This window comes from Phlebotomus papatasi, chromosome 3 (genome assembly GCF_024763615.1).
Source record: "Phlebotomus papatasi isolate M1 chromosome 3, Ppap_2.1, whole genome shotgun sequence".
NCBI classification, from domain to species: Eukaryota; Metazoa; Arthropoda; class Insecta; order Diptera; family Psychodidae; genus Phlebotomus; species Phlebotomus papatasi.
This window is the reverse complement of record NC_077224.1, coordinates 71,353,162-71,367,424: the sequence shown is the minus strand read 5'-3', so window position 1 is coordinate 71,367,424 and position 14,263 is coordinate 71,353,162. Positions and strand designations below refer to the sequence as shown.

General features: G+C 34.6%; 1 protein-coding gene across 2 annotated transcripts; it reads right to left on the bottom strand.

Moving 5' to 3' along the window:
* Window positions 1-2,713: 2,713 nt before the first annotated feature.
* LOC129808221 (serine/arginine repetitive matrix protein 1-like) lies at window positions 2,714-10,307 on the bottom strand. 2 transcript variants are annotated; one of them, XM_055858030.1, is made up of 5 exons: window positions 10,158-10,307; window positions 8,560-10,084; window positions 8,399-8,494; window positions 4,030-4,250; window positions 2,714-3,229 (listed from the first exon to the last, which is right to left on the bottom strand). In XM_055858030.1, exons 1-5 carry the CDS (start codon window positions 10,164-10,166, stop codon window positions 3,224-3,226), a joined length of 1,857 nt encoding a protein of 618 aa, XP_055714005.1. In that variant the 5' UTR covers window positions 10,167-10,307; the 3' UTR covers window positions 2,714-3,223. The 2 variants fall into 2 exon arrangements, with proteins under 2 accessions (XP_055714005.1, XP_055714004.1); XM_055858029.1 differs by having other exon boundaries at window positions 2,714-4,250; window positions 10,158-10,298.
* Window positions 10,308-14,263: the final 3,956 nt, after the last annotated feature.

Here is a 14,263-nt window from a genome sequence, read left to right as displayed (position 1 = left end):
CAAAAAATAAAACATAAAAGTATAAAATTTAAAATAATTCAAAAATTAATTCAAGGTCATTTTCACACAAGACGCTTCTACTGTTTTGAAATGTTTGTTGTTAGATTTTATGAGCTTTCCAAAAAACTCAAAATCATTTAATTTGGATAAAATATCGGTAAAAGATAAAAATCGACATAATATTCGAAAAATTTTGCTCGAAATATAATTTTAAATATCTTCAAAATAGGATTAAGAAAGAATATAAGGGAAGAGTACCCCGGATCGGAATGTTAAGAGACATGCTCGACATTTAGATGAAAATATAAGCCTCAATATACTATTTCGTATTTTTGTGTATGCTAATCGGTATATTAGTGATCCATTTAATTATATCTGTGCATTTAAATTTTAAACTTTTTCAATAAATTTATAAAAAATAGAAGTAATCGTAACTATGTACAGTGTAAATCGGACCGTCACGATTTTAATCAGGTGTCTCACGAGAAATTGGTTTTATAAATTAAATCTGAACTAATACACTGAATTCTTGTGACAATTAAATGGCAAAAAGTAGCTAATAATTTTTAAAAATTCATTTGAATTGGAGCATTAGTATGGTGAAAACCTGACGATCCGAGGAATACTGCCGAACGGTGGTACTCTTCCCTTAGGATAAGAAAGTTTAAAAAAAAATATCGGAAGGTGCTTTATTCCTTTTCTTTAAAACAAAAGAAGCTAAAAAAAACTTCGGAAATCAATTAAATCGGATTATGTGCTGCATGAATCACTCAACTCTTTCGCGTCACAGTTTTATTCAGCAAGTGAATTCATGTAAAATTGAGTTTTTCCTAATGCTTTATGATCAAATATAATAGTTCTGAGAGGAAAAAAAGTCCATTGCGTAAAAACTCGGAAAAACCCCGGGTCACATATGACCCTATTGTCGGCAAGGGAAGTACACATACCATTTTCGAAATCTATATCACGGGCTTTCTAAGAGTTTTTTTGCTTGAAGTTATTAATTTGGCCAAAACCATGGCAAACTGGATTGTCTTGATGAACACTGTGAACACTGTACTCCTGGTGTTCAAGGAATCTTCCTGGTAATCTCTTGAACAGTCTCTGTCACAATATATCGAGTGGTATTTTCCAAAAATAAACTTATCTACATATTTATTCATACACAATACAATTGCACAATATGGGATGCTTGCAGAATACTCTAAAATATTGCAAAATATGTTATAATTCATCAGATATAAGATTAAATGTCCAAGAGCAAAATATTTTGCTTCTGGATTTCACAAAGAAAAACAGTGTCCCAACGGTCCCAACTACATTGTTGGCACAAAAACACTTTCATAGACTTTTCCCTTGCCGACAATAGGGTTATATATGACCCGGAAAATTCTTCGCGCTTTTCTGGAAAATTGAGAGTAGTTTATTATATCAAAATATGCATTCTACAATCTTTGGATATTCTATTTTGTGTTTCTATAGAACTTTTTGCTGAAAAAAATAAATGAATATAAAAAAATAAGTGAATATAAAAAATTTTGAAAAAGAAAAGTCATTTCACAAAGTTCGAAATTAGTGATTTTTGATCTCAAAAATTTTCTTTTTCTGAATATCTGGAATCTTGATAAAATTAGCCAAGAATCTTATATCCTTCTATTATGATGTGCACAAACAGATAGATTTCAGTCAAAAAAAAAATTTCTCCGGGTCGTATATGACTCTAATGACGTGAAAGAGTTAAAATCATCAAAATCGAATTAAAATAAGATATTCTGATTTTTCAAGCATATTAAGCCTAAAGGCCCTTTTTGTCTCTAAGACTCTAAGAACATCGTTTTGTGATCCTTGAGGCCTCTTTCCCTTTGGTCAAGAGATTTTCTATCTGGGATGATACTCCTTGATACGTATTAAAGGTCGGTTTTAATCAATTCCTAATTCCTACTATGCTTTACTGTCCATTAGCCAAATGATCAATCGCATCGAGGACTTCATTCTTTTTGGACTACTGCATTACTTTTCTCTAAGTACAGTTCATAAAGCGGTCTTCAGACTAGAGGTTTAGTCCAGTTCCTTTAGGTTTTAGAATCCTAAATGGCAATCAGTTTCATTGCTTTTTCAGAATCTAATAGGTCATCCGTTCTTAGTAATCCAATCCTAAGTTAAATTTTCCAAAATATCTTGACTGATACAGTAGACTCTCTCTCAATCGGGAATATATAGGGCAAAATGTCATCCGGTTTAGCGATAGAATTGAGCGTCAAAGCCTTTGTAAATTCCACAAAAAGCGCTCAATTATAAAGAATCACGATAAAATAGGAAGAACTACAGCGAATTTGAGCGATTTAGCTTCATAATTAAACGTGAAAATTGTCAACAAAATTTGTCGCCCGATTGAAAAAGAGCCGATTGAGTGAGAGCCTACTGTAAGAATTTATAAAAGTTAAGCAATATGGATAAGCCTTAGGTCTGAAGCCCGTATGACTAGTGCCTTGTTGAGGATTTAGCAATTTTAAGTAATTTCTTTCCAACAACTTAAGACCTATCCCTCCTCTCCCTCTTCGTTCAGAAAATTTCCCTGCTTGGATGATACTCCTTCATATGTATTCCTGGTCAAAATTCATCAATTTCTACTGCCTCAGCATCCCATAACCGGATGGTAATATCCAGGGTTTTGTTCTTGATTAAAAACTGGTCCACCAAGTTGTAAAACACATTTTTTTATTTTCTCTTATTTATTGATGCACAATTTTTACTATTTTGATATTTTTTTAATAGTACAATCTTTTTTTTTTGTTTTTTTTTTCAATTACCACAATATATACAAAATATAGTGTTTTACTAACAGAGAAAGAAAACATTGATTTTTTTGTGATGTTTGAAGAAATGGCGGGCAATCCACAATCCAGTGGATTTTCTTCTGTGTAGGATGAGGAGAAATCTTGGCCTGATGGAGAACTTAGCATGCGCTGTCTCTCGAGCCGGAGGATCACTTTGCAGAAAGTTGTGGTCAAGCATGGGGAAGTTCCTTTGGCAAACTCGCATTCCAGTGGCTGCTGGGCACTTCCCATTGGAGGTAACTTGGAGACATTTTCCGGGTTGCTGACGTTGAAGGACAGCAGGGTTGAGATGATGATTGTCCAAGAGATGTTTGTTTGTTTTTTGTTTTCAGAGAAAGTTCCCAGATTCCATCAAATGACGATTGTGATTTGTTTTTGGTCTTTCTCTATACCTAATAGATGATCCAAGAAGAATAAAAATCAATTTCCTCCGGCCCTTTACTTCGACTTTTGTCGCGATCTTTCTCGCTTTTCTTTTTTTTTGTGCCTCATCATCACTTATCAGCTACATTTTGTGTTACAACTTACATTACTAAAGTTATTACATTTACAAAATCTACTTAACAAATACATTTTATCTTTGGTCTTGTATTCTGAATTTTTTCTTGTATTGCATTTGTGAAAGTATTTTAACAATATTTCTAGTGTTAAAAAAAATACACAATTTATACAATAATTGTCTTTTGACTTCTTTTTTTTTAAATATTTACAATTAATTTCCCTAAGAAAGAAAAAAAAACTTCATTTCTATCTACAGTCTTCTTCAGTCTATCAATTGATCTATCACAATATTATGTTTATTTTCTTTACCTGTTTTTTTTTAAGTGCTTGTTTTACATGATTTATACCCCTAAAGATTATCATGAAAAGATCACACTTTGCTCTCCTTCTATTTTAATCATTATTCTACCAAAAACAACTTACAATCTCTTATTTTAATGAGCAAAAAAAATAATAATAAAAGAAACACACATTTGACTAGATAGGAACTGTTTTCAGCACAAACTCAAAGAGAGATTTTCTCAAAAATATCAAAAGTTGGAAAATTAAAAAAAAGAGAAAAAGGGAGACACAAAAGGAAGGAAGAAAACCACAAAAAAAAGAGGAGAAAATCCTCGGCGATTGTTGTGTGTTTGGGTCTTTGAAAAAAAAAATCACTAGAAAGAATCATTAGGCAATATTTCATTGATACCTTCTCAGACGTCTTCCAGGACTTCTTGAGACTCGCCAGGTTGCCACTCTTGGGCCCTTTGGAGGTGGATGCCAGAACGCTGGCCAGGGATGAGGACGAGGGTTCGCCATTTGGTGTTGCATATCCGCCAAGGCGCAAGTGGATGGACTTCTTCACCTTCCCTTCACCAATTCCTCCCGCAGACGGTTGATTGTTCGACGCTGAATTTGTTTCGGATTTATCTACACAGAGGATAAGAGAATTCACTGAATTCTAAAGGGATTCTCAAGCATATTGCTTTAAAATGCAAAGTTCTCTCTAAATTAATTGCAAAGTCCTTTAGATGGATTTTTGAAGAACTTTCTAAGATTCTGAGCATTGAAAGGGCAGTTAAAGGACTTCAAATTGTTGTAATGTAAATTGTTAGATCTAATCACGGAATCTGTAAGGGCAGTAGCCCCTGACAATCACCTGGGTATGAATTCTCAGATTGTAAGTTTTTCACGTGAGAATTTTACGGCTCTGAGATCACCTTTAGTAAATATTTTGTCAAGCTTTAATAAAAATTTTCATGTCAAATACTGTAAGTGTTTCACGTGACACTTTTTGTGAAAGCTTCACAATACGCTTACAGAAAATGCTCTAAAAGTCGTGAGTTTCTTACGTGAAACGTCTTAGCCACCATAAATTCCTTGAGAACCTTCAGCGTTCCATCTAGCGATCTTTTGCATACCGAGAACTCCAAGAACCAATATGAGCTAACCCTCTATGATACCCTTTCCGCAGGGGTAACTTAGATCAAGATAAATGCCCAATTAGGCTCAGGCTGAACCTCAAGATTATCCTGTAAAATGTGACACTATACACAGAAAAACCAATGATAAGCTCAGATAAGCTTATGATAGCTGAGATTCTACCGCCTAATATCGACGGGATCCCCGGAATACCTGGCTTCCCTTTTGATGAGGGAGGGTTCGGCGAGGGTTCGGGGGTTTCATTGTGCCAAGGGCGGAGCAGGACACATTTTATAAAACGTTATTCGTCAGGGGAGTTTCACTATATAACTCTCTTCCTCGTGAGGCTCATACGGCACCACGGGGAATCCAGAAGCACTTCCGGACTGGGCTTGACCAGTGACATTTCTTTTCTTTCTTAATTCTTTCATTTTCTATCTTTTCTTTTGCTCTTTTTTTCTTATTTTTGTTTAAAAAATCCTTTATTTTCTATATTTGCTTGCCACGCATTTGTAAGAGGGTTGTACCCTGTTTGTAGTGGTTTTTAAATAAAATTGAAATTGAAATTAAATTAAATTCTTTACAGGCAACCTGGAGGGGAATTCTGTAACGCTCTGGCAATGCCATATGACAAATTGGGTTTGAATCTTAGGAGAGCTGTTTCGAAAATGCGATTCTGTAGCCGTGACATTGCCATTTCAGCTCACGTGACATTGTCAGAAGTCACATATTTAAGATTCCTGACAATTCAAATCGTCAGTTAAATCAGCATTTGTCGTAACTTCATTTTTGCGATTTTAGGATATATACATATTTTGAATCGGCGTAATTTTGTTTATTAAACTCACTTGAGAAAAAGAAACATTTATAGGCCCATTAAAAATTATTTTAAACAAAAATTATCGTAAGTGTCCTTAATTAATAAAAATTTATCAGAATTTGTCGTAACTTCCATTTTTGGGGAAGTTACGACAAATTTTCATACAAAATTTGCTCTAATCAGCATTTGCCGTAACTTCTTTTGCTCGTTTGCGTGGCTTGTAATTTGCAGCAAAAATTTAATATTTCTGATTAAAACGTTCACAAACTTTCCCATATATCCAAAGACAGTGCGAATAATGCAACATTAAATCATTTTAATTCGATATTTGTGAGAAAAAAGTGAGGAAAAATCCCTGCCGATCTGACATTATTTCAAAACAAAACAAGCGACGTGGCGCACAAAATTTATTAAATAAAATTTATGAAATAATAGCTTTTAGTGACAAGGACCACAGTTCAATTGACTAATTTAGTGAAATAAAGGCACTCATTATCCCTAGAGTAATTAAAATTGATATAATGTATTTTTGAAAATTGTTGTAACTTCCAGGATCTCCATACATTAGAAATTACGATTTTATAAACGATGCAAGTTACGATAAAATATTATTGTGTTTCTCCTAACAATCTGAATATCTCAGCTTTTAAATCATTTTATAAAGATTTTCTCAAGTTAACTTACAGTTTATTAGTGCCACTTTTATAATTTTGACTCAAAAGTATCGCATGCGGGGCTCATTTTTAAGAAAAATAATGCTGAACTGAAAATTTCGTCTCCTGAAAAGTTGTCAAAAAGGAAATTACGACAAATGCTGATTTAACTGACGATTTGTTAAGACTTTTTATTCAATAAATCGTGTGAATTATCAAAATTTTTGTCCTTCAACCCCGATAATTATTTTCGCCTTCAACAGGTAACCCAGAGTCTTACGCCCTAGACACACTTACGACTTAAGCCGAAAGACGACTTAGTGGAAAATTATGGAAATGTAGTTTAACCATTATTTCTAATATAATTACGCTAAGCCGTCTCTCGGCTAATCCTCAGGTCTGTCAAGACCCTTATTGCCGGAGTCCCGGAAAAGCGCATTCTAACCAAATTCATTATTTCATAAATAGGTTATACAAGAGTCCCCTTCCCGGTGCCTCGGCAGAGTTCCTTTCTCAAGATTTTCATTCTTTGAAATAGATAAATATTACCTACAATGAGTGAGGGTTCAAACGAAACATCTCACAAAATACTACAACTTTCTAGAACATTTGAACTTTGTGGGACCAACATTAGAGGCGCCACAATCGAAAAAAACAATTTCAATATCACATAACCTTAATTATCTCGACACATTCTTAACCGATCTTGATCAATACTTCGGCATAATTGTAGAGGACATTTGTGTCTACATTTCGTCCATACATCATTTTTCAATCAGACAATTCCATCTGTCCGATTTTGCCGTTTAAGTATGAAAAAAATTGATTTTTCCCATAATAACGCTTTGAAATCACTCAGATGCCAATTTGACTGCCTCTACTCCACCAAGACACTTAAAATAGGGTTTTAAATGGAAAGTCTCACAAAATACAACAAGTCTTTGATATAGTTGAAGTTCATCAAATGAACACTTGGGGCGCTCAAGTCGAAAAACGAGTTCAGAAACAAACAACCTCGATTATTTCGGCTTCTGAGTAATCGATGAGATCTATTTTATAGAAATTTTTATGGAAAAACCTTTATTGTCGCTGTAAATGTTATTTTTGTGAAGACCGCCTGGAAGTGGTCTTACCCGTTAGAGGGTTAAAAATGGCGGCGTTTTCAGCATATCATTGTGCTCGCTTGGTAGAATAAGTGCTTTTTGAAAACAGTGACAGACTTACTTTTAATAAAAAAAAATCTTAAAATTATTACTTATTTTTATTCATTAATTAATTAATTAAATTTATTCTTAAAATGAGTTGAAATAAATTTTGATATTAATCTTCTGCGTTCTTAAATTTAATCTGCTAACTTCTAAAAAAAAAGATTTAAAGTTATTCGAACAAAATCTTATTTCCAGTTCCGACTTAATTTTATTCTTCACAGGACTATTAAGAATAAAAAAATCTTAATATTTTTTAAGCCCTAAAAAGACTTGAAATTATGAAGATAAGATTAAATGAAGGACTGTGATCTATCTTTGAAGTTTAGTATCCGTTTTATTTAAACCTTTTTTACTTCTTTTATTAACAAATTGAAATAGAAAAACCAGTGACACGTGTTTATGGTCTTAATAGCGAGCTAGAATTGCAAAAAACTTTTATTATCTAGTTTTATCACTAAAAAACAACATTTCTTCTTGATGTATATTTGACTTTGAAAGAAAAAGTGTCAAAGGCTTTTAGCTTTGGTAAATGCTCAGATACGGAAAAAGCTTAACTATGCCCTATAAATTTGTTTGAGTGAATGCTGTTAACTCTTTCTGGACCGCAGCATATGCTGCAAGCCACTTTCACCATTTTTCAATCAAAAATATCTAAGCTCAGGAATTAATTGAGGTCCTACAAAAAATATCTTACATTTGGACATCCTTATAGTTTGTAATCATCCACAAGAATAGGATTTTTATCAGTTCTGAATAATTAAAAAACATTGTTTTTCATAGAATATGCATATGCTTCTTTGGGTACTCAGAGTCCCAAAAGAGACGAAAGAGTTAACGAAATAAAAAAGGGAAAAGAATCGTGCCCACGAATTCGAGCTTTTTACAAATTTTTATCGACATTTGCAACATTTCGCATGATGCATATGCTTCATGCAAGACCTACTCCAAACCAAAAACAATTAAAATTCCACTTACCTTTTGTCTCCTTGAATGATATCGGCCTCTTGATCTGAATGATCTTCCTTTTGTCTCCCTCCCGGACTCCCTTTTCACCGAGTCCGTCCGCTGCGTCTGCCCCAGAGCAAAAAGATAAAAATTAAAGACTGAAATGAAAGATGCAAAAGCTCCCTGCTCACCATTAGCCTTCTTGGAGTCATTGACAACAACAGCCTGAAAGGTTGATTTGAACATCTTCATGTTTGATTCCTTGGTATTCTTCGATCTTGCCTCCTTGTCATCCTTCCCTGATTTTTCTCCCCGGTATCGCTGGTTATTCCTGCGATCTCTGTCCCTTTTCCGACGATTCCTTCCGTAATCTCTGGAGCTTCTCTCTGGTCTCCTCTCGCGATTCCCTCCGACATTTGACAGACTCGGGAGATCCTTGAGCTCAGTCAATGTGGCCACAGGTTCAGCCACGAGCTTCGTAAATGACACTGTATTTTGAGCAGGACGCTCACTTTTGCTGCTGGACTTAAAACGTCCCTCATTTTCCGACTCTGACTCATCCGAGGCAAAAAGATCAATTTCATAACCACCATTTTCACCATCACTTTCCGGATCTTCCTTTTTCTCCGGCTCCTCCTTGGATTCTGGCAATTCTTCCTCACTACTTGACTGTTGAGCTTCTTCCTGAGGCTTTTCTTGAGGTTTTTCCTGAGACTTTTCTTGAGTTTTCTCCTCAGGCTTCTTCTCAGGACTTCCCCTACGTTTCTCCTCTTCGACTTTCTTCTCCGGAACCGGACTTCGACTCCTCGAGCGTCTCCTGGGCTTTTCGTCTTTCTCTCGCGGAGGAGGATTTCTCTGCCTCCTGCGAATATTTCTGTCAGGAGATCTTCTCCTCGGCGGTTCCCTGGGCCTTCTGGCGGGTTTTCTGACCAGAGGGGATTTGGTACGTTTTGGCGGGGATTGGGAACGATGCCTTGTGACCCTGACGGGACTTCTCGAGGGCTTCCGGACATTTCGCAGAGGAGGACTCTGTCTAGGAAGTGGTGACTGCCTTCGAGATCTCACAGGCCTTGGTGAGGAATTTCTACTCCGGAATCTAGGCGACTGACGCCTCACCAACGGAGATCTCGACCTGCTCCTTCTTCTGTGCACAGGAGGAGGAGGAGATCTCGACACAGAGCGCTCCCTGCGCACTGGAGAGCGCGAATAGAAACGTTTTGGCGAGGGAGATCGATGGCGATAAACTGGGGAGGGAATCCTCTCCGGAGACGGTGTTCGCGACCTCGAATGTGCCCGGAAGGGGTACTCAGGGGATTTATAAGGAGGTGGAGTAACACTTGGCGACTTATCGCCCTTTCTTCTCCTCAAAATTGAGGTGTTCTGCAGCACAAAGGCTGCACTCCGAGGAGACAGCTGTACATCCGTAGGTGCTCCGGGGGCTACATAAGGCGGTACATATGACTCACCTGGTGATCTCCACTGCCCATTGCTCGTTCCCGACGCTCCAAATGTTTCTGCGGGGCGAAATGAGCCTTCCGGAAGGCTTCCGGGAATCGCTTGACTGTAGATTTCCTCCTCATAAATTGGCTTGTGGTGTGGCACGATAGACTCCACCACCTGGATGGGGTTTGAATTGGGCTTTCGTGTGTGATTGAGGGTTTGAAGAGCAGCTAGTCTGAGAGATTCCAAATCATCGTCGTCATCATAGGACATTCTCTGTGGGAGATTTTTCAATTAAGTTTTTGAGCACTTTCCAGAGCAAATATCCTAAAAATCCAATGATACTCACCCTCCTCATGACTTAGGGTACAAGATTCACGATAAAATTGTAGAAAATACGGATAATTTCGGGGTGAAAAGACTCCCGAAATCCAATAGAAAAAAACACTTTCAGGAAAAACCCCAGCGAACAAGATGGCGACTGACAGTCAGGGTGGGCAACTGCTAGGATTCAAAATTCAAAAAGTCGCTCAGTTTTTTTCTTTTAACCCAGCAAACTCTGAAATCGATTTTAATATTAATATTTTAGAATTACTAATTGGTACCGCGTTAGTGATCCGGTCGCACTCTGATAACGAGGTCTTTGATTTGAATCTCCTCTATATCCGGATGGTGACTGTCAAACATATGTAGGAATGAATTTGGAATGATTTCACTGAAAACGTGGTACCTGAAATGTAAAACAAATAATATAGAGTTCTGATTAATTTATCGAGGAATGAAGACACATTGATTACAATAGCGTCTCGCTAGTCCATATTTGGTTTCAAATTTGACACTTGGGTCGCACTATAGTCCATGTAATTTTTTAAAATTATCAACGATTTTTAGTATTGAAATTGCTCGACGGCTTCCACTTTCTTTGCGATTGTGGTACTTGTCCTTGCTCTTTTCGTTATGGATCACAATTATCACAACTACTTAATAAAGTTTGCCAAAAATATTAAAATAATTATGCATGTCGCATACTAAAAAACATAACCTAACTTAAAATCAGTGTTTTGAAATCAACGGTCGATAAATTGTGGACTATAGAGCGATGGCCTATAGCGAGACTCTACTGTATATCAATTATAAAATTAGATATATCATTAAATTAAACCATTTGTTAAATTAAAATAAGAGATTTCCCGAATACTATACACAGTGTAAGCGAGACGATTAGTTAACACTTTTTAATAACCAATTGTAAAATTTTCTGTTATTCAAATTATATTTCTTGTAGTGTAGAACAATATTTGCTGCTCTATTATTGATATATTCAGATTTAGTTATTCAAAAATTAAAAAAAAAAAATCTTATCAAAATTTCTAAAACTTGTCTTAGATAAACCAGAGATAGGGTAGAGTAAATACTTTTCGATACCATAAGGTTTGACATCCTTGTAATTTCGTCGAAATAAAATAAAATTTAGGTATAGGTGTTTTGAAGCATTGTCTCTCTATTCAACCAGGAGACTTTCCGGGAATTTTTGACTAACTAATTGAAAATATACATTTCTTGCAACCATGCATTTTTCAGTACTTTTCGGCATCAAGAAAGCACTTTTTCGCAATCTGTTTTTAACTGAATTTTAAGAAACAGCAGCTTACGAAAACCTCCAAAAATAGATGGAATAATAACTTTTCATGTTTAACACCGATATTAGACAATTATCAGAGTATTTAAAATGATTTGTTGAACATTTTTTATTTGAAAAAAATCAATCGAAAGTCGTCAGTTAAATCAGCATTTGTCGTTACTTCCTTTTGACAACTTTCCAGGAGACGAAATTTTCAGTTCAGCTTTTTTTTCCTTAAAAATGAGCCCCGAATGGGATACTATTCAGTCAAAATAATAAAAGTGACACTAATAAACTGTAACACAACACAACTCGATAAATTTTTTATAAAATGATTTAAAAGCTAAGATATTGAGATATATGTGCGATGAAACACAATAAGATTTTATCATAACTTCCATCGCTTATAAAGCCGTAACTTTCAATGTATGAAAATCTTAGAAGTTACGACAATTTTCAGAAATGCATTATATCAATTTCAATTGCTATAGTGATAAATAAGCGCCTTTATTTGACTAAATTAGTCAATTAGACCGTTATTGCTTTCCCTAAAAGCTTTTATTACATAAATTTTATTGAATAAATTTTATGCGCCGCATGGCTTGTTTTGTTTTGAATTAATGACAGAACAGGTAGGGATTTTTTTTTTACTTTTTTTTTAACAAATATTGGACTAAAATGATGTAATGTTGCATTATTCGCACTGTCTTTGGATATTTGGAAGAGTTTGTGAACATTTTAATGAGAAATACTACATTTTTGCTTCAAATTACAAGCCACGCAAACGAGTAAACGTTACGGTAAATGGTGATTAGAAAAAATTTTGGATGAAAATTTGTCGTAACTTCTCCAAAAATGGAAGTTGCGAAAAATTCTGATAAATTTTTATTACGATAATTTTTGTGTAAAATAATTTTTAATGGGCTTAAAAAGGTTTTTTTTCTCTAGTGCGTTTAATAGGGTAGAGTCAGCCCTTTTGGCCATGTAAGCACTTTTGGCCACCTATAGTAAAATCACATTGTAAGGCGATTATGAGTTTATTTAGAACAGAAAAATGGGTATTATTTCGTGACCTCTAACGAATCAGAAAACCATATTTGATTTTGTATCGACTTGAATAATTCTAAGTTATTGAAAGAAATTCTAGACAAGGTAAACAATCAGTAAATAAAACATGGGATTCTTAAGAAACTTGTTAATGTTAAGAGAAATTGTTTTGCATTATTTCATATTTTTGATGAAAATATTTGATGTTATTCAATGAAAGTCCATTTCTTAATTAACTAAATTTTATTGTGATATTATCCATAATAAGATTTTATAAAAAAATAAATCAAAATTAGATGTGGCTAAAAGAGCTTACTTTTTTCGGCTGTGTAAGTACTTTTGGTCATTCATTTCCCTATACATTTTACACGTGGCGAACCTCGTGGATTTCAGTAAAAACAATCGTGACTTTTGACTGATTTTTACATCAAATAGAAAATGTGCAAAAAGTCGTTTAAAATACTCTAATAATCACATAAAATTGGTGTTAAATAAGAATACAGTGCTGTCTCGCTATATGCACAGTTTGGGTACTTTTTTGACAGTTCTCTCTCTGAATATGCACAACTTTTTTTGAAATTCCCAACGGTTTTTTTCTTTCTTTTAATAAAATATCATTTTTTTATTGTTCTAGAATTTCCCGTGTTATTTTAAATATAATATGAGACAGAAAAAATAAAATTAAGAAAATTAAAAACAAGAAAAATTAGTTACCAAGAAAATAATTTTCTTTATTACTTTGTCAAAATGTAAACAAATTGATTTTGAATCCAACCGACACAAAAGCTGTGCATATAGAGAGTGTGCATATAGAGAGACAGCACTGTAGGAGTTGTGCTGTGTATTTGTGAAAGTTTTCGAAAGCTATTTCTTCTGTTATTTTATTAAAATTCTATTGGAAACAAGTGACTAAAAGTACTTACACACAATGGTCAAAAGTACTTACAAAGTGGCCAAAAGTACTGAAACATACATAGTTGCATAAAATGCATTTTTTACTAAAATATCCAAAAAAAATTGTGAATTCTCTTGGATTATTAGGAAGAAACGGCTTTAAGGTCTCTTTGTACAAAATTTCATTTTATTTAAATAAAGATTATAAAGCCTAACTATAACTAATTGAAAGTAGCAATTTGTGACTTGAAGAGGGCACAATTAGTGACTAGATAGCGGTTCTAAATTGTCCCGCATTCCAAAACCATTGATAAGCCTAGATCAGCTTATAGAGGTGCGATTCCTTCATTGCAAATTTGGATTGTGGCAAACTGGCAAATTGGATGAGAAATGCATAAAAGTGTCTGAAAATCTTTAAAGTCGATTATCTCGGAAACTATGAGAGATAGAGGCCTCAATTTTACATCTGTTTAGAACCTCTGTCAGCGACCCGTGAGAATCCGCGAAGTTATTCATTTCCCACGAAAAAAAAAATTAAAAAAAAAATTATGAAGATATCTTTTTCCAAACCAGATATATTGCGTACTACGGACAGCCGGACCCGAAATTGCCGGCTTATGATTTTCGGCATCAGGGATGTTCAAAACATATACACTGTGAATTTCAGTTCGATCGGAGCACTTTGAGAAAATCCTAAGATTACAATAGGTATGATTAGAAGGAATCACACCTAAAATTACAAGCACATGAAACTTTAAAGTGGCCAAAAGTACTTACTCCACCCTAAACAAAATTGCGTCGATTCTATAAATATGTATATATCTCAAAATCGCAAAAATAAAGTTACGACAAATGCTGATTTAACTGACGAAGTATATTAAAAATTTATTTCG

Bases quoted from the DNA above. Each gene is read 5' to 3' on its own strand.
- LOC129808221 (XM_055858029.1), bottom strand. The intron at 8,495-8,559 runs GTGAGCAGGGAG...GCTCTGGGGCAG, and splicing joins TGACTCCAAGAAGGCTAATG to ACGCAGCGGACGGACTCGGT. The intron at 4,251-8,398 runs GTAAGTGGAATT...TCCTCTGTGTAG, and splicing joins ATCATTCAAGGAGACAAAAG to ATAAATCCGAAACAAATTCA.